This window comes from Festucalex cinctus, chromosome 15 (genome assembly GCF_051991245.1).
Source record: "Festucalex cinctus isolate MCC-2025b chromosome 15, RoL_Fcin_1.0, whole genome shotgun sequence".
Taxonomy (NCBI): Eukaryota; Metazoa; Chordata; class Actinopteri; order Syngnathiformes; family Syngnathidae; genus Festucalex; species Festucalex cinctus.
Genome location: NC_135425.1, coordinates 17,460,433 through 17,479,583, shown reverse-complemented (window position 1 = coordinate 17,479,583; position 19,151 = coordinate 17,460,433). Strand labels below are relative to the sequence as shown.

General features: G+C 37.6%; 1 protein-coding gene across 2 annotated transcripts in view; it reads right to left on the bottom strand.

Annotated features, from left to right (window-relative positions):
* Window positions 1–5,283: 5,283 nt before the first annotated feature.
* phf24 (PHD finger protein 24) overlaps window positions 5,284–19,151 on the bottom strand; it is a 31,465-nt gene continuing 17,597 nt past the window's right edge. The window contains exons 4-9 of one of the 2 annotated variants that reach the window (XM_077497809.1): window positions 14,878–14,956; window positions 14,292–14,494; window positions 12,798–12,964; window positions 9,848–9,880; window positions 8,408–8,485; window positions 5,284–7,155 (exon numbers count right to left, since the gene is read on the bottom strand). In XM_077497809.1, coding sequence (XP_077353935.1) covers window positions 7,059–7,155; window positions 8,408–8,485; window positions 9,848–9,880; window positions 12,798–12,964; window positions 14,292–14,494; window positions 14,878–14,956 — 657 coding nt within the window. In that variant the 3' untranslated portion in view covers window positions 5,284–7,058. The remainder of the gene's footprint in view (window positions 7,156–8,407; window positions 8,486–9,847; window positions 9,881–12,797; window positions 12,965–14,291; window positions 14,495–14,877; window positions 14,957–19,151) is intronic. The other variant, XM_077497810.1, reaches the window with a different exon arrangement.

Here is a 19,151-nt window from a genome sequence, read left to right as displayed (position 1 = left end):
TACTTGTTGCTAGGCAGAGTCTGTACCACTTAATCATAACAACACCATTGGTCAATGAAAATGTTTGAATGGCAATTGAAGTCAGACACAGTTTTATAAATTATTGCTTCAAATGAATATCATACTGTACTGCGCTGTAAACAGTTCAATGGTCCGTGATAATATGAGTGACCTGACTTAGAAGTATTTTAAATATGAGGGACTTATATGAGCCATTTTTGTGCTTTGACTTGTGAGTGCAAACTTAGCACGCTAGCTTAATGCTTGCACACAATAAAGGGTGCATAATTAAGCAACTCAGTCATATATTCTTTATCCTCCACTAAGAGCGGAGACGTATAAACCATATTGAAGTCCATGTACACTACATGGTTACGTATATGGCAGAAAATGTAAACATGCTGTAGTTGTTTATGAATTGTTTTGTCCATCTAGGCAGACCTCAACCGCCATTTTGCCAGATGAAGCCTGCAATAACTGAGGTGGTTTAAAAAAAACAAAAAGAACATCTTTATTTTGCACCATATCATATAGCAGTTATTCCCTCAACACTGCTATGCAATGGTCCTAATGATGACCCCCTGCTCGGAACTTCAATATCCCCAGGCCCAAGGGTAAACTGGGGGCTTTGGCTCATAATGAGGCGCCAAATTAAAAGAAGAGTCCAGCAGGGCAGTGAAAGGGGGCGGGAATAAGGTTAGGCTTCACTGGACCACAGATGAAAGTACATTTAACAAGGCACTGTTACTTAGAATGTCTCAGGAGATGACATTTACGAGCAGTTCATAAATATTTCTTCTCTCCTCCGAGCATTTATTCCTTGTTAGACTATATTGTTTATTTCCAGTTGGATGCAATTTATTGTGAAGCAACTGCCCGGATTCTACGTGTATGAGAGGTGTATTTTTTATTTTTGTCATCCAAAGAATAAACATCAGCTTGTTAGAAGGCTGCTATAACTGCCTGCACGGACGCAGCATGCGACAGGCAAATTGTTGTAGTGAAAGTGACATTTTTCTTGTGGAGGTGGTTCTAAAAATATAGTGTTGGTGTCAATACAATGTTGTAAAAAAAAATGGAGCGGCGCCTTGCCATTGGGCTCATAATAAAAAACACCCAAGACTGAGTTCTTAGGGCTTAACTAACATTGATCAACAAAAATGATCCCAAATTGGATGATTGTGTGTGTTTTACTAGGTTTATACATCGATTATGTAAGCTAATGTTGTATTTTGCAGTCATTTCATAAGCTGGAATTAGTTTAATTAATATGATATAATTTAGTCGTTCCCAGCCCCGCCTCTTTCCTCTCTTTTAACCAATCAGCTTCACGATTGCTGTGCATTTTGCACCCCTATGTCTCATCTCTGTCTTTAAAATTATTACCTAACTTCCTGATGAGTGGATTTAGATCACATGTGGTTTTTCAGGTTTTGCTGTTGTATATGTTATTTATTTATTTTCCCCCATAATCTATATTAAGTGATTTAAATGTGCATGTGAAATGTTGCATCCAAACGTCGAGGTAAAGTATTTCCGAATAATTGCCTTTTGAAATTTGTATTTGTGACCGGTAATGACAAAATATGGACGTTTTTCAGATGAGAGCCAGTCTCCACCTCCTTTGCAAATGACTGAATTGAATTAATACAGCAAAAGATCTGTCAAGAAGAATGTTATTGAATGTGTTATGAAATAATTGCGTAACATCCTCAACAAAATGATTTTGCCTCCCACACGACCTCTAAATGTTTATCTTTCTTCTTTTAAGCTCAGTTTTACTGTTGTGTCTCGATTAATGTCTGCCACTACTGCAAAAGAGCAGGCAGGTGCTTTTGATCAACCTCAATAAAGTGATATTATACTTTTTTTTTCTTAGAATTTAGGTTTGTAATGTTTTCCTTTTTTTTTTTTTTGCCTGTCTCGTTAGATTATTGTGTCCACCTGTTCTCGTCACCCTGCTCCCTTGTCTCATCCAATCAGCTCCTTCAACCGTGTCCCTTGTCCAGGTATATCTTGTTGACTCATCAGTTTGTTTGTATTTAGGTCTCTGCTTTTGTTCAGTTTTTGTCAGTTCATCGTCATGTGTTTGTTTGTGCCCCCTTGGTTGTAGTTGAGTCTTCTTCATCCTAATTATTTTCAACCTTGTTATTTTGAACTTTTGTGAATTAAGAGTTTTGGATTATTCCAAGTACCTTTTTTTGTCTTTTTGTTATTTTCATGGTTAAACTGTTTAATTTAAACCCAAAACACATAAAAAATATAAAGTCCTCACTTTTCCCTTTGTGGTCTGTGCAGTAGGCTACATATCCTGTGCAATCTGCATAATCAATTGATGCCATTTAGGTATGTTATTTCTGCTCCAGCATTAGCAAATACAGCTGGCAGGTGATGTTAATCAGAGTGAAGGATTATTGCACAGCTGTGCTTGCTTCTTGGTTTGGTCAGAACGAAAGGCCACTCTAAACCATTTGCCACACACAAATTCTGGATTCACGCTGCTACTACACATGCACAATTCAGATTTTTTTGTTCTAATGTTGCATTCAAGAAAGGTGGGAAGTCGGACATATCCTATTTGGAATTTGGAACCTCCCAGTTCCGACCTCAAAGCGTTCCAACTGTATACAACAAAGATGGCAGATTTTGATAAATTATTTGTTATTCCAGTTGGGTTGCGTAAACTTTTTTATAAATAACTAAATAATTTCTACAATAAATTAATAGATTAATATCTTTATAATCGTGTAAATTATGTTTTGCTATTTACGGTCTTTGTCTCTGCGGGGTTTGCCATTGTAAAGTCGCGGTCCTTTAATTTTCCGACTTCACAACCCGGAGTTCGAAGGGACGTTCCTGTGCATACTTCCTGGTATGAAGTCGAAGAAGTCCGACTTCCCACCTTCCTTGAATGCAGCATTATAAATAGGATTTGGCGCATGTAGGCCATCTTCTACCCACCCTTCGTCCTTCAACTCCATCGACGAATATTTTTCCCAGGCCAAAATTTGTTCCTAGTTCACAATACATGATTGTTTTACTGAAAAAAAAATACTGTACAATGTAAACAATGTAACCATGTACACAAATGATTGATAAAAAGGGCAAAAACAGCAGTAGCCAGAATTCTCGTAATTGGGTCATCGAAACTGACATTTGTCCACTCCACAGTAAACTGTGAGCTATATAACCAAGCAATTCATCCCAGTAGGATCTGGCGCACACACTCACTCTCTTGGTGCTGGAAAGCACAAAGGGGAGCTGAAGGAGCAGCTGCCACCCAATTATCTCCTATATTTTGGCAATCACTGCTTAGTTCAGATATCAGCCGTACTAAACCTACACAGATCCTACGCATCATCACACCTGGATGACTGAGTTTCTATACAGACAGACATCAGGTTTGGGGGAGGAGACTTGTGATTGTGAACGGAGATACTGTATGTGTGTACTGTGACTGTGTTGGTCATCTCAAAGATGTTATGAAAACGGTAAGCACACACTTGCTAATGTTTTGCCTCATCATGTGTGGGGTCTCACATTTGAAAAATGTGTTAAGATGTTAAATAAATAAATAAAAAACAGATCTCTATGCGTTCACTGCGCTTGAGTCAGAGGCTATTTCGCTGGTACGTGGAGACTGATGTAAGAAGATGGATAACATTTGTATTGCGGGGTGGGTGGAAATATTTGTGACTCAAGTGGCAATAACAGAACTTCTTTGTCTAGATTTAGTCTTGTTACCAGAATTTATTCTGCACAGATGCGGCCCTTCCTCCCACAAACTTTCATATAGATATTATTCACGTCAAGTTCAGTCTTCCTGACTTCTTGTCTCCAAGGTTCTTTTCTTGAATGTCGGTAGGTGTGGCATATACTCAGTGGCTGTTTCTTGTGAATTCGCCAACTACGATCTTCCTAAAAACGTACGTGAGAAAGTTCTAAAAACGTGAGTCCTGTAAACCGGAACAGCTTTGCACCGAGTCTCGTGCTTCAGTGAAAGCAACATGAAATGCATCTTGGGTTATTTTTCTAGTCAAACCCTCACCTAGGGCTCATATGAATGGACTATCAAATCCTTTTTTCTCTGAATTAAAACACTGTTATCAGTGCATCTTTTACGCTATGAGAGCCTCTCAAAGAGCGAACTTCACTGTTGACATCAACCTCTCTATTATCTCAGTATTGTGAATTGGGACTCACACAGGTTTAGGTTTACATTTCATAGAAGTATTTTCATAGCAATGAAATGTACATGTAGCGCTTCTTCCAGACTTATTAGTATAACTCCGTCATACACGGTGGCATTTTCACTATTGAGGAAAAAAAATGACGTGAAAACGCCGCATAGAAGTCAATATATTTAAGTGAGTAGCGATGTAAGATGGCCGCCGGTGGCTTAACTACTCCCAATGGTGAATAATCGGCCTTTTTAGTTCATTCATATAGTTTGTAGCCTCCACAAATATCCAACCAAAACATCCTTGGTTTAAGCTAGCAGACAACAACTAAATCTGGGTATTCCACACATTCTTGGTTTATTCTTGTTTTGCGACTGATGACGTTTCACAAGATCGCAAGAACGTAAGAACGGAGAAGAACGCCTTTTGGGAACGTATTTACCGTACGTGCGGTTCACTGAAGTTGCCATGTGATGATTACCTTGCTGGTTACCGGTATTGTGTTCATTTTGTTCCTGACAGAGATACTTGCCATTTGTTAGTTTTTCATGTAAATACTATGATTTTTCACTTTTCTGTGTTTCTACCTTGAGTAGGCTACATGTGTTTATGTGTTGGTTGTACTCGTGCCAATTGCTTCTACTGGGGCTTCACCTTTTAGTCATGTTTGAATATCAATATTTTCTTTTCTTCTTTTTTTTTCCTACTTCATGTTAGCGTGCATTTTTGTTTCAATAACGCTGACTGATTGCTCATCGTTTGTGGAGACTGCACTGTGATCCATCCTTCAGTCGTTTTCCAACTATAATCATTTTTTCAGCACGTGCAGTCAGCCGGTCGTCCCACGGGTACAAAGATAATGAATGTAATAAAAAAAAAATCCCTTGTCTTATTTTATTGATGTTTTATATACCCCCCACCACCACCAATTACAGAGGAGTTTCTTGTGTCAGATAAATCCTTTATTAACTCACCATGGCTCTAAAAAAACTGCAATTAGTCAGATTTTTGACTTTCATTTTAAACCCTGCGCTCCATACTCTTGTTTCCTTTATTTCATTCACGAAAAGGGAGATAATACAGAAACAACAAGACCCCCCAGGAGAGTTAATGCCATGCATTTATTTTTAGCACTGTGACATCCCTCACATAACCACATTTTATGTCAATCATAATTTATTCACAAAGCAGAACTAGCTTTCACACATACATGAAGCTCGAGTTGTTATTCTAGTCGCTCATCAGCAATCTTGTGTGCATTTAAACTTTCATAGAAACATTTGTAACAATTCCCCGTTTAACAGCCCCGGCACTTTATCATGTCTGTGTCACAGTTGTACGACACCTTGCGCTCTTAAGGCGCATTTCATCGCAGATGTTTCCAATGTGTCAAAATGTCGCTCGCAACACAACAGGAACAAATGTAATCAATGGCAATATATACATTTCACAATCTGGCTCATATCTATATTTAAACTACAATGGAAAAACAAAGATTTATGGATTAGAGTAGTGGTTCTTAACCTGGGTCCTATCCAACCATAGTGGTTCGGTGAGTCAGTTTCAGGGGTTCGGCAGAGGTCATGACACACCCAACTCTGCTTGGCCTATCTGTGATGCAAGGAATTTGATGCAGACTGTATTCGATTTGTGACTGTTGTGATGGTACGTCATGTGATTTGTTTATTGTAACCCCTTCATACTAACTGTCGAGCAAAAAAAAGGAAGTGGTCGGACGAATATGTGCAATATGAATTCACATGTATAACGGAATGTATGGTGTTCCACAGGGTTCAATTTTGGGGCCCATTCTGTTTTCCGCTTCCCTGGGGTTCCATCTTAAGAAAACGACGGTGGTTGTTTTAAAGTGCTCTATAAATAAAGAATTGAGTTGAGTGATGGGAGTCAGCAACCTAAACTCCATGATCTTTTTCTTAGTACCAAGTTGAGCAATTCTAATCCAGCACAATTAGTTATCGAGCAAAACTAAAGGAACACTTCCTTTAGCGCATGGAAATAGGGAATACAAGAACAAAACACTTTCTGAATTCAAGGTAAAGAGAGCCAGATCCAATGAAAAGGTAAACCCTATCCTTGTGCCTTAAAAAAAATAAAATAAAATCAAGGTGTCGGTGAATGCACATAGGAAACTAGCGCGTTCAGTACCTCCAACAAGGTTAAGAACCACTGGATTAGAGTGAAGATAAAAGTACATCTGAGGATACACGAATAAATATAGATTTGTAATGTATTTATAATAAATTAGACTAGTTTGTATAGCAGCTCTATTACATATATTTCTGTTTGATATACGTTCTCTTGCCTGCAAAGGTAAACATCCTCACGGATGCTTATTCACGATAAAAGTGTGCCAACAACGGAATTTTGCACGTGCCTCTGAGTGATGTGATTAACAATGTGATAGCAAATAAACACAATGCCATTACAGTAGCAAGGAACTCTCATAAAGACACAATGAGACCCAAAGGAATGAATGCTTGAAGAGTAACAGCCTGTCAAAGTAATGTACCCGCGCGGAGAGGTTAGTTCGAGCCCGAAAGCCGTCGAGTCGAGTGTCGGTCATTTAAAAAGCGCCAGCAGCCAAACAGTTCTACTCGTTCACTCTGTCGGTTTTCAACACCTCTCGTCATCCTTCCCTCCTGCTGTCACTCACTTCACACCAGTCAGAATTCATGTTGTTGTTTTTGTCGGCTTCTGGATCCCGCTGAGGAGGACAGACGGTTGAACCGCTGTCTCTTCTTGCTTCGTCCAGCAGCCTTCTTCATGGTGTCATCAGGTGTCGCTCGTCCCGCAGACTATAAGGTAGATTCTTCACCGCTGCCCCTCCCACTTTTTTGTATGCCGCAGCGTCCTGGACTATAAGGGAAGACGGATATGCAAGGCCGAACTATTGGGACGTGCGGCCAAGATGTAGATGGAACTCTCCCTGAGGAAGTCGGCCCATGATGTCGGCCTATTGAAGACACACATTAAAAACACATTCCTGGCCCGCTGCTTTAATCAATGACACGCTCCTTCATTTACAGGTCATTACAGTGGGTTAAAGTGCATCTAAATTGGAAAATTAATCGTTTCATGAATTTGCTATACGCTGAAGTTTTAAGTAATGATTGACACGTCAATGCAATAAAAACTAAGGATGAAATGTGTCAGCTTTAAAAGTTGAAAAAAAATATGATTGATTTCTGGTAGTCTGCAAAGGCTTTTCATCCAAGTGCAGTAAGTGATTTGTTGGACTAAACTAAAAAATAAATAAATAAATAAAAATAATACTATAATTTGTTATAGCAAAATAGATTTGAATCAATTGTTTTTTTTAAATTAAGTTTATTTTATTAAAGCAATGTTTAATGTATTTAATTCTCAAATATAGTAATTTTCAATTTAATATGAATTTATTGAAATTAATATTTTTTTCTAATAAAATGTAAGTGGTAATCATGATGATGATGCTGATAATAATAATAATAATAATAATAATTATATAATAATAATAATTTTCATTTTATTTGTAATGCACTTTATATTTAAAAAATGTCAAAGTGCTACAGAGTAAAAAAGTAAGCCTATGGTGTCCATCCATCCATCCATTTTCTTGATCACTTATTCCTCACAAGGGTCACGGGGTGGTGGTGCTGGAGCCTATCTCAGCTGGCTTTGGGCAGTAGGCGGAGTACACCCTGGACTGGTTGCCAGCCAATCGCAGGGCACAAGCCTATGGTGTATAAAAACAAAATAGCTTCTCCTTGAGCTCTTTTTAAGCATCCATCACTGAATATAAATAATTTAAAAAAACATACAAAAAACTCTTCTTTATTTTAAGGTAGTTATTTTTGGCTTTCCCAAGATCATCATGACCTCTTTTTCATTCGTGATTTGTCACATGGCACCAATAAAAAGTCTGATTTTGACTGCGTGTCAAAACGTTCTCTGATGAATATTTAACTTGACAACTTGTAGAACGGTTTAGCGCTCCGCTCCATCCCACTGAGAGACATTCTGTATGATATTTTGGCAACATTAACGAGATTAGAAACACTTTCAGTATGATGCAACATTATTAATAAACATTTCTAAATGTTTTTTTTCCAGCATTGTGACTGTTTGGATCTCATTGGTGTTAAAATACAGTTTTACGAGGTGTCTTAATCTGTACGCGCACGATTAAGTATTTTGCAAAGTCCACACAGTAAAAGAGTACAAACCGAATGTCATCAGTCTTGCTTTGTTCGCTGCTGGAGCTGGCCGGGCTGCTCTCACAAATGGGCCCGACGTGGCTTATACTTGACACAAGAAAAACAAGACACAAAAAAAAACACGCAGAAAAGTAATTATTTATAGTGACATAATTGTTGAAACAAGGAGAAGAAAAAGTAATTGCGGCATCATTTTATGTCAAATGCAAATGCTGTTTTATTGTGGCCAAATTCATTTCATTAATTTGTGGGCAACAATTTAAAATTATAAGCAGAAATACTTGTACTAACATATTAAGGATGCTATGATACACAAAGGGCCCTATTTTCATAGAAAGGCATAAAAAAATGAGCACATCTTCATTTTCGTCTAGTTTAGTGTGCTTGTGAATTTAGTAGATTCCGATAAATTAATGATGGACAAATGAAGCTTCATGAAAGTTTCATGAAACACTTGTGATATTTTTTTTTACTCCTTTAGAAGGCACGCTTGGCTTAAAAGATGATTTCATCAATTCCCATTGCACTACCCTTAATATTTAAACCAACAGCACCATCTAGAGGAGTAAAACAAAATTCAAGTGCTTCATGAAGCTTCATTTTCACATCACTACCCTCTGTGCCACAATGGGCATTCCGGCGTATATATCAATTTAGTCACTCGCCTTCGCTGATGCATTAGTAAAGTCGTATTTACAGTCAATGTTTGTATTAAAAAAACAAACAAACGAAAAACACTTTGTGGCCAGCAACATAAATAAATGCAGCAGTAACTGAAGGTGCATTTTGTGCTGTGTTTGTAAAGTGCTTACCTGACTTATTTTTCCCTTTGTCTTGTTGACTAATTCAATGTTATGTTTCCAAAGTCAAAGATGTTTTCTTACGATGTCAAACCAGATTACATAAAAACAACAAGATCTCTTACTTTTCACTGAGTACCCAAAAGTCTCCCACATCTTCAGTATGAGTCATCACTACAGTATTTTTTTTCTTTGAATCGTCTGACCTTTAAGAAAAACAAAAACAAACTGAATTTAAATGTCTCAACTGTCAAAAGCGATACTTTTTTTTGTTTTTTTTTAATAATTGGGTAATTAATGAGCTTTAATGATGTTGCACTTTAATGTTTATGTGTTAAACCGACATGCATGCACTCACGCTCGCTCTATTTCGAGTATCCACTTTTATTATAGATGGGGCTTTTAATTCACATGTTTACAGGCCAGCTCCGAATCTTAAGATAAGAAGAGCTCATCATGTGAAGGGCTCACACTCCTCTCGATCAACTTCATTCCGCCGCTTGCTTGAGTTCTTTATTGCCGCGTTCTTGTCAAGGGTCTAAATGGATAGGTTTGTCTGAGCATGCATGATAAGTATCGCCGAGTGTACTTCTGGGTGTCGAAGTGATAGGAAGGCGATGAGCCGTGCGCGTTGCTGAGTCACACTCACCCGCAATTTATCGGAGCGCAGAGTCCCATGAGTCTGTGCGGTTGGTACGTCGCATGGTGAACAGGTGAGCAGGATGGAATGGCGCATGTGAAATAAGACATTAGAACATGCGGATGAAGAGCATGCAAGTGTGTCTCAGTGGTGGAAGGATCATTTATCGAGAATCGATAAAGATAATCCAAGAGGATCCTTCTTGAAAGTGAGTACTTCTTAAAGGTAATCTAGTCAATAATGTTATATGTTGTAGATAATTCATATATATTGGAGAACTAGTCATGTATAATTATTCTTTCCACCGCTGACACACAAACAATAAAATGTCAAACAGTGATTTCACTTTGTTTCATTTTTCCTTTCTCTGATCCTTCCTCTGGTCTCCTGACAATTTCACAATTCTGGTGGGACTCGGTTAAGGTGAAGGATATTTTTAACAGGGTTCAGGTGAATTGATGAGCACAAAATCACGCACACGCACACATGCACATACACGCACACACACACACACAAAGAGGAGCAATGATGATGACATGTTGAATCAGTAAGAGTACCGAATAAACAGTACTGAGTTCTCTCAAAAAGAAAAAAAAAAAGGCAAACAGTGAATACCATCCAATTAGAGGCTGTCACATGTCATACTCATACATCTGTTCAGCTGTCACATCATGTCCCCACGCGTGGATATTAGTGTGATAAATGTTCAGTCATCAGCCACAAATACAGAGTTCATATTGCGCAATATCGAGCGTGTTTCCTGAAAGCGCTTTGAGCCAAATGAATGAAGAATCAATACAGTGGGGATGATTGCAACAGAGCACATCTGTACTACCGTGGCCAGTCCAGGCAACTTATTCATTACATGCACATTTAAAAAAAAAAAAAAAAAGGAGAGAAAAGACAGCTTTGTGGCTTTGTAGCACTGGCCTATGTTGTAATGTGCTGTATGCATTGAATGATGATATATTCAACCTTATAGTCCAATTTCATAATATGTTATCTGTTGTTAATGTGCATTCTTAAATTACACTGCAATAGCAATGACTATAGGATGTTCACATTTTATATTTCTACAATTAATACTAATACTACTACTACTACTACTACTACTACTATGATTATTATTATTATTATTATTAATAGTAGTAGTAGTAGTAGTAGTAGCAGCAGTAGTCAGTAGTAGTTGTAAGGATTTCAAATAGTTTGATGTAAAATAAATGGCAAATTGCATAAAACATCAATAATGTATTTTTTTTATGATAGGATTTTATGAAAATCAGTAGTCATAATTTCTGTACAAGTATGTTTCAAGTATATCATGTTGTATCGTGTCATCTCTGTAATAAATTGTAATTTAGCGGAGAAAAATATCACACTATTAAACAAACAGCCACCACAAAAAAAATATTTTTGATACTAGTGTATTGGTAATGAAAATATTTTGTTCTATATAGTTAAAATACACATTTGTTGAGCATTTAAGTATTAGGGATGCGCGAGTACTGATATGTACAAGGCCTGATTTTCAAGGTATTGGTACTCACGATGGTGGCCGATACATCTTCTGACCGTTTTACGATCAAGAACTCGAAACTAGAAGAATAGCAAATTGTCATTAATTTCATGCTATTTTAAGGGAAAATGTTTTGGGTATTGTTTTTTATTACGTGTCATTGTTTTTTGTAGAATTTTATGTACAATTGGTATTGGTATACGTGACTACTCAAGATTTGAATACTCATACTGGAACCATATCAGTCTGGGGAGAAAAAGGCATCAAACATCCCAAATTTTTACCCTTGTTGTGTCTCAAGAGCTGTCCAATTACTCCTTTTAAACATTTGTTGCTAACTGGAGGGAAATAATCCGGGATAGGAAACCGAGGCTGCGTTCCTGACTACACGGTGAGGGTGCGGCGCGTGCTGGCTTTGCACAGCAACAAGACAGCAACACCCCTCGGTCAGGCCTTCTGTCTCTCAGTCTTTGATAGTCTATTCTCGTCCAGGCGTAGTGTGCTATTAAAATAGAACTAGAGGCATAAAATGGGGCCGGAGAGGGATGACATGTAAATAGCATTGTTTGTTAGAACTCACTAATTTTAAAAGTAGTATGATAAGAACACCATTTATTAGTTAACTCTTTGACCGCCAAAAACGTTTAATAATGATTAGTAAAATCAAGATGTATGCTGCCATAAACGTTAAATGACGTCAACTATGTTTGTTTTGTTTTTGTTTTTGTTTTTTTTTGTTTTTTTTAATCAATGGGAAGTGCAACGTCTAAGTGCAGCGCTGCCTGGTCAATGGGTTGTGGAATCAAAAACACAAACTAACTATGGCCAGCAGATGTCAGCATTGTATCACTTTTCAGTAGGCTGCCAGTGTATGGAATTACAGTGATACATGATGGAATCTGATGAAATGAAACATTTTCACTGATGATGAGAATGATCAAATCCTTTGTCACATTAAATCTAATTCACAGAGCATCACTAAACAAAAAATATTAGTGCCAAAGTCACCGTTATGGAGAAAATGTATCTTTTTGCAAAAAGCTCGTTTTCTCCTTATCTTTTCAATTTTCGCTCAATGTCACTCAATTGACCTATTTTCAAATGGTGATTAGTAAAGAACGGAATAAGGTAGAAACATACTTTGTTTTTCGAATGAAAGAATGGAATGCGACCTTTCATTTGGTACCCACATTGTATATGTAGTAAAAGCACACAATATTCTGTTTGCCTTGAAAGATGAGTTGAAATGCTTGAAATCGGCTCCCACTGTGGGTGTTGTGTTTCGGTACGTGGCAATAAAAGAGTTAATAATTTCCGGACATACTGGCAGTCTGGCACACAAATTATAAGATTAAATACTGACAACTAGCCAAAGTTGAAATTTAAAATGGATCATTTCGAACATACTGGCTGTGTGTGAGAGCTCTCATTTAGTGCATTCACCTCACGTTGCAGGACTGCGAGTCTTTGCTGAGCTTGTTGAACCAGGACTGCTGGGCCTGGCGACATTCTGCTCTTGTGATCAAGCCGTCCTCATCCAAATCCAGACCCAAAAACACTAACCGAGCGGTGTCTCTTTCCTTCGCAGTCAGCAGGCGCACAAGGGAATTCTAGGAGAAGCAATTTACAATCAGATGAATGACATTTGAGACGTGTAAGCATCCAGCGTCAGAATTTGGAATGTGACAACAAGGTCTGATCCAGGTCAGGCATTCACTAGCAAAAGAAAAAGTCAAGCTTCCCTCCATTTTCGACTGTGCGTAAGCTGCAGTTTATCTGAGCAGTCAGTCAATGGGCAGCATTCCAGAGACATTCCACTTGGCCATTCACATCTCACTCTCACACCTACAGGCATTCAGATGGATTTGAGCGCCACATAACTACATTACCATTGAGTTCAATTCATTCTATTTCATAAAACGGTGAAGATATGTAGCCCTTATGGGTGTCAAAATTAGTGCGTTGTTAATTTGAAGTTCCTTTAACGCAACAAATTTTTTAAACGTGCGATTAATGACCGGCCCTTACTTGGAAAGTCTGTACTGGGGGAATTCCAGTCGTAATGCAGCAGAACTCGTCCACGTCAAAATTTAACAGTAATAAAATTAACAATAATGCATATATTCGTGGAGGTGAAGTTGTATGTTACAATTTAAAAAATGTGCAGAATTTCAGTTACTTCCTGTTAAGGATTAGATGGCTCTTAATATGAAATGAAAAATGCCCTTAGCCACCTTAGTCACCGTCTTACAAATGCAATTATGCCATCTAGTGGCAGAAAAATGACCAACACAAATCAATATCACACTTGTTTTTTACAGTATAGTACATCTTTAATTTTAATTCAATTTTATGATTTTTTATGAAATTACTGTATCACTGACTATAAGATGCAAACATATTTCTTTTAATCAAACATTTGTTTAAAGAGTATGAAAAATGTATTGTACATTTAGAAAAGATATAAAATGTGTGATTAATTGTGAGTTAACTATTGAAAGTAATGCGATTAATTACGATTTAAAATTTAAGCCCGAGACTGGATACATACTGCATCTGATTTTTTATTTTTTTTTTGTAACACAACTGCAGTCTAACAGTCACGTCACATTTCACCCAACAGCATCAATTCCCTCCATGAGAGTGTTCAGGCAAGGCAAATGTACGCAAATCCCTGCCTTGACATTCTGAAATGTTTGATGAAATCTGTCTTTGGAGCCTTTCACGTCACGATCGCACCAGGCTTGGCTCAGACTTCAGTGTTGTTTTAAAAAAGCCAGTGTTCTCGTAAAATTGTGTGACATGTTTTAAAAAATAAATGCCATTTGAATTGATTTCACTGGGAAATAGGAGATCATGTACAGACATTATGTTGTACTTGAAAAATGCAACAAGTAACCATCTTTATCAGTCCCCAATTAATTTCATCTTCATTACCTCAGTGCGAAACTTTCTCAAAACCGCCAACGATTCAAAGTAGAGAAAGTCCGGCCACTCGATGTGACCCTTCTTCTCGGGGTCCAATGCGGCAAACTGGGCAAGGATTTCTTCCTCTTGCTCATCGGTCAGGTCCTTTTCGAACTGCTGCTTGGATACAAAGTGGTGGTACTGCAGCAACTCGTCTGATACCAGGCACGACTCTACAGTGACAAGGAACAATTAATGGCATACTTTACAGCTTCATTCCTCACTTAGAACATTTCTCTGATTATAATGAACATCAGTTGACACATTTCAGACAAATCAGAAAAATCTCTCCCCCGCTGGTCTATAAAAGAATACTACAGGTCTATCAGGATAATGAGACTGAAGGCGATTAAAGGCGCTGTTTGATTGTAAAAAATAAAAATAAAAATCTAAGTTATCGCAGTAAATACCTTTTTTTATGAGAAATCTTCCTCATTTCCATAAAAGTAAAAAAAAATCCTCCTCTGTCTTATTAAAAGTCGCAACTGGCATCACCCCTATAAATTGTTGTCGCATGCACATAGCGCAGTTTTTCCAGGGCTATTCTGGGACTCACCTGGGATGATCTTACACTGCTTAAAGGTCTCCATAAGGCTGTACATTTCTTCATCTGTTAACAGTAGGTTCAAATTATCCTGCAAGAAAAAAAAGAGAGGCAGGCAGGTGGTTAATTGGCAAATTGGATCGTCTCTTTTATACACCATAGCCATTAAAAGTGCTTTACACCTTACTCAAAATAGGACATAATAAGACAAGGGCTAATAATAAAGCACTATTCAAAGAAAAAAAAAAGGTGTAAGTTATATTTAGATGCATCGAAATCGGCTACCCAGGAAGGATGTCAGGATAAAAAGAACTCTAAAAAATGACTAACAGGAAGACAATGAGTAATGTGGTCTCATCTTGTGGTTTAAGTCTCTATTTAAGCTCTAAATTTAGGATATGTGACATTATTCAGAAGATTGGACTGAAAAAAAAGCTTGTGCAGCAGCAAATGAAAGTGTCACAGAGAGTAATGAATGCACTACTTGAGCTGTATTTGCAAGACGATGAAAAGAATTGCTAACATAACCTCTATTAGCCTCAAATTGTGATACGGAGTCCAGGTTAATCTTTGATACATTTTCAGCGGCAGAGCGTTTTCAGGCAGATGCAAGCAGTCAGTTGCCACTTACATGGAACTTATTGATTAGAAGACGGTGTGCTTGGAATCAACCCCTCTGGAACCTTGCACTTTATTGTAACCTTTGGAGAAATTATCCATCCATCCATCCATCCATCCATCCATCTTCTTGACCGCTTATTACTCACAAGGGTCACAGGGGGCGCTGGAGCCTGTCTCAGCTGACTTTGGGCAGTAGGCGGGGGACACCTTGGACTGGTTGCCAGCCAATCGCAGGGCACACAGAGACGAACAACCATCCACACTCACAAGCACACCTAGGGACGATTCGGAGCGCCCAATTAACTCATTCACTCCCAGCCATTTTCATGTTCTATTTCTATAAAAACATGGAACCTACTAATAGAAAAATGTCTCTTCTTTCATCAGGAAAAAAAGAACACGGTATATTTTTTTATCCGTTAGAATTAGCGTTAGAATTAGCTAAGTTTCATCATTATTCACAAACCTGTTGAAAATACTTGGTAATAACTACCATCGCTTTAAGCGACCACTTCAGGTCAGAAACTGCATCAAAGCCTTCATACAAAAACTCTAGCAAAAAAAATAAATAAAAAACGTATAAATACGTTTTTGGGAATGAATGAGTTAACCTGCCATGCATGTTTTTGGAATGTGGGAGGAGACCGGAGTACCCGGAGAAGACCCACGCAGGCACGGGGAGAACATGCAAACTCCACCCAGGAAGGCCGGAGCCTGGACTCGAACCCGAGTCCTCAGTCATTAAAAGAATGGAAGTTCTGGTTACGTGGATTTTCGAGAATCAATTCTGATTCCATAAATCATCAGCTAATTAAAGAGATAAATATTGAGAAAGGTAGAAGTTAGCATGTGGGGGGGCAGATGAAATCAGGCTCATGGCTGATTGGACGACTTGATTGGGCCGATGTATCATTCATCTTTGACTGTGTGATGTTTTTTTTTTGTTTTTTTTTGTTTTTTCTCCATAATGAACACTACGTCACGTGAAGTAAGGATTTTGGACCCAAACGCAGACAAGACATGGATGTTGGCATCACAATTTTTTTTTTCTCTCTCTCTTATTTTTTACTCATTTGAACATCTCATGCCTGATATGTTAACCTTCAAAGAGTCTTAAACTTCTGCTGAATACTAGACTCTCCCATTTATGAGAATTGGCAGCTTGCTTTTGCAGTTCACTTTGAAGTTCTCATCTCTGTAGCAAAGGCTGGGCCCCTCCTCAGGCTACAGGCCCAGAATGACAGCTCTTTGCCCATAGCCATAGGAAGAGGTATGATTTTCTTACTGACCGCCATTCATCCAAACATCCAGCAGTGTGCTTTTGGGCCTCGTCGTAAATTCACATTTAAGGAAATCCAATCGAAAGGAATAAATGCTGCAAATCCTTTTTTTCCCCAGTGACATTTAAGAGTTTCCTCACTCTTCTGTCACCGAGACACAAATGTCTTCCGGTCTTCATTCCTCTCCCAGTGAAGTATCCAACAAAAGACAGAGGACCTTTCAGGGTCCTTTCTCAGAGTGGCTGAAAGCCCCCCCCCCTAAACCGCCTCTCAGAGTGTGTTTGGCATTTGGTTTAATTTTCCCAGTGCTGACGGGGGAAGTACAGCAAAGCTTCTACTTCACAGTGAAGGGTACTCGAGCATAAACACTCTTTGGCCTCTTGCAGGAATTAAAACAGACTGTTATTTTTCTAGCAGGGGTCATGAGCAGCAAAGAAATTCCTTGCTGCATACAGCCTGAATATTTGTTTTCCTGCAAAAAATAAAAATAAAAATAATAAAATACACCTGAAAGCCATTCAAAACTTTGCTTTCAAAGTTCAATGTTCAGTGTGACTGTATTCGGGTCAAGTGTAGTGACCCAGCAGATGAAGCTTGTGGTGAAAACAACCAACCTTGTGTGGTCCTCACTTCTATATAAAAAAAGAAGAAAAAAAAAAACAAAGAAAAAAGTGGTCTTCACTTCATAATATGCACTACCGCCACCTATAGGATTGGAGTGCAGCAGTTTGACCCACTATGTTATAATTTATAAATCAACCAGGTATCACTCAAGATGTGATTAAATAAAACTGAAAAATGAGGGACTAAGTGGACTATCAATTGCAACAATCTAACTATTAGTTACAAGGCTGACTAATCAAAACAGCTTAACAATAAGCTCTGAATTTGGAGTGTGCTGTTTTTAATCATTCTTTTCCGTTTTATAATGAACACTGAGGGGCAAAAAAAGAAACATTTCCATCACTGGATCACTCGTGCAAACCCAAAGCAAGAAATAATTACCCAAATATGATTGACGTAATTCAGAATTTGAACATATTAAGCCATAGCAGAAGAGCAGAGGCCTGGATTGCTTTCAGATAAAATAGTATTGTCATACTCCCTTTTTCATATCAGGAATAATGGAAGGCTTATTTATATAGTGTAAAAACCTCATATAACAAACATTCTGTTGTATTTTCATCTGCCAAGATTCTAATTCAATATCCACATAAATAGCAATTCTAACCATGAGCGATAAGGCTTAAGTATACTTTTTGAATAATATAAAACAACACTACACTAAAACAGCCAGTGATTATTGAACATGTTCAAATTTCAAGGACTCGAAAATGAAGTAATTTTTCTTCTATACGTGGCAACCAATCATAAAGACATACCAAGGTTTCTGCAGTTATCATCAAATCTAATTTAATGTTTTTTTTCATGCCATTTATTAATGTAACTTAAAACGAATTTAATGCCAATGTCGTACTGCATGTACACGCACACATACTCACACATATACATACTGTACATACATACATATATACATATACTGTTTATATATTTAGGCTATCAGCTCATTACAATTATCATAATGAATCGCATGATTTTCATAGTTAACGTGATTATTTGTAAACTAATATCGCGTATCTGTTCTAAATGTACAATAAAAAAAAAATTTTCATACTCGTGTTAATTATAATATAAAAATAGACAAATGTGGTTACTAAATAAAAACGTTTAGTTAATTGACAGTAACTTTATGGTAAGTAATTCATAACGTTACAGTTAACAATTACGGTTAAAAGGACTGTGAAACATTGAGTCATAGATTTGTGTTGAGGTATTTTTCTGCCACTAGATGGCATTAGGCTTTCATGTTGTACTGTTGGTGACAGGAACACTACATATTTCTTTTCAAATTCAGAGCATTGTTCATTGTAAATTACAATTAGTCCCCACAAATACACACACACACACACACACCCCCACACACACACACACCCACACACACACACACACACACACATATATATATTTGTTTACATTAATTACTGCTAAATTGTGTTATTGTGACTCCTTTACGCAACACTGTATGTAAAATAAAGCATGAAGAAGTATTTAATTTTTTAACTCATTCACTGCCATTGACGGAAAAAGACGTCAAATGATGCATTTTTTGCTGGTCTGGCAATGAATGTGTTAATGCCTCTCAACATCGCATTTAATGCTTCTGAATGCCATTTAAGGCCTTAATTTTAGCAAAATCCATTGAATGACTTTCAGCACGTTTTAATGACCCACAGAAAGTCTGTATACAGTCTTTTTGTGGTCAAGCAGCCACTCTTGTTTTTATATTGTGCAATTAAAATATCAGCTACAGTTGTGTTTTCTTTC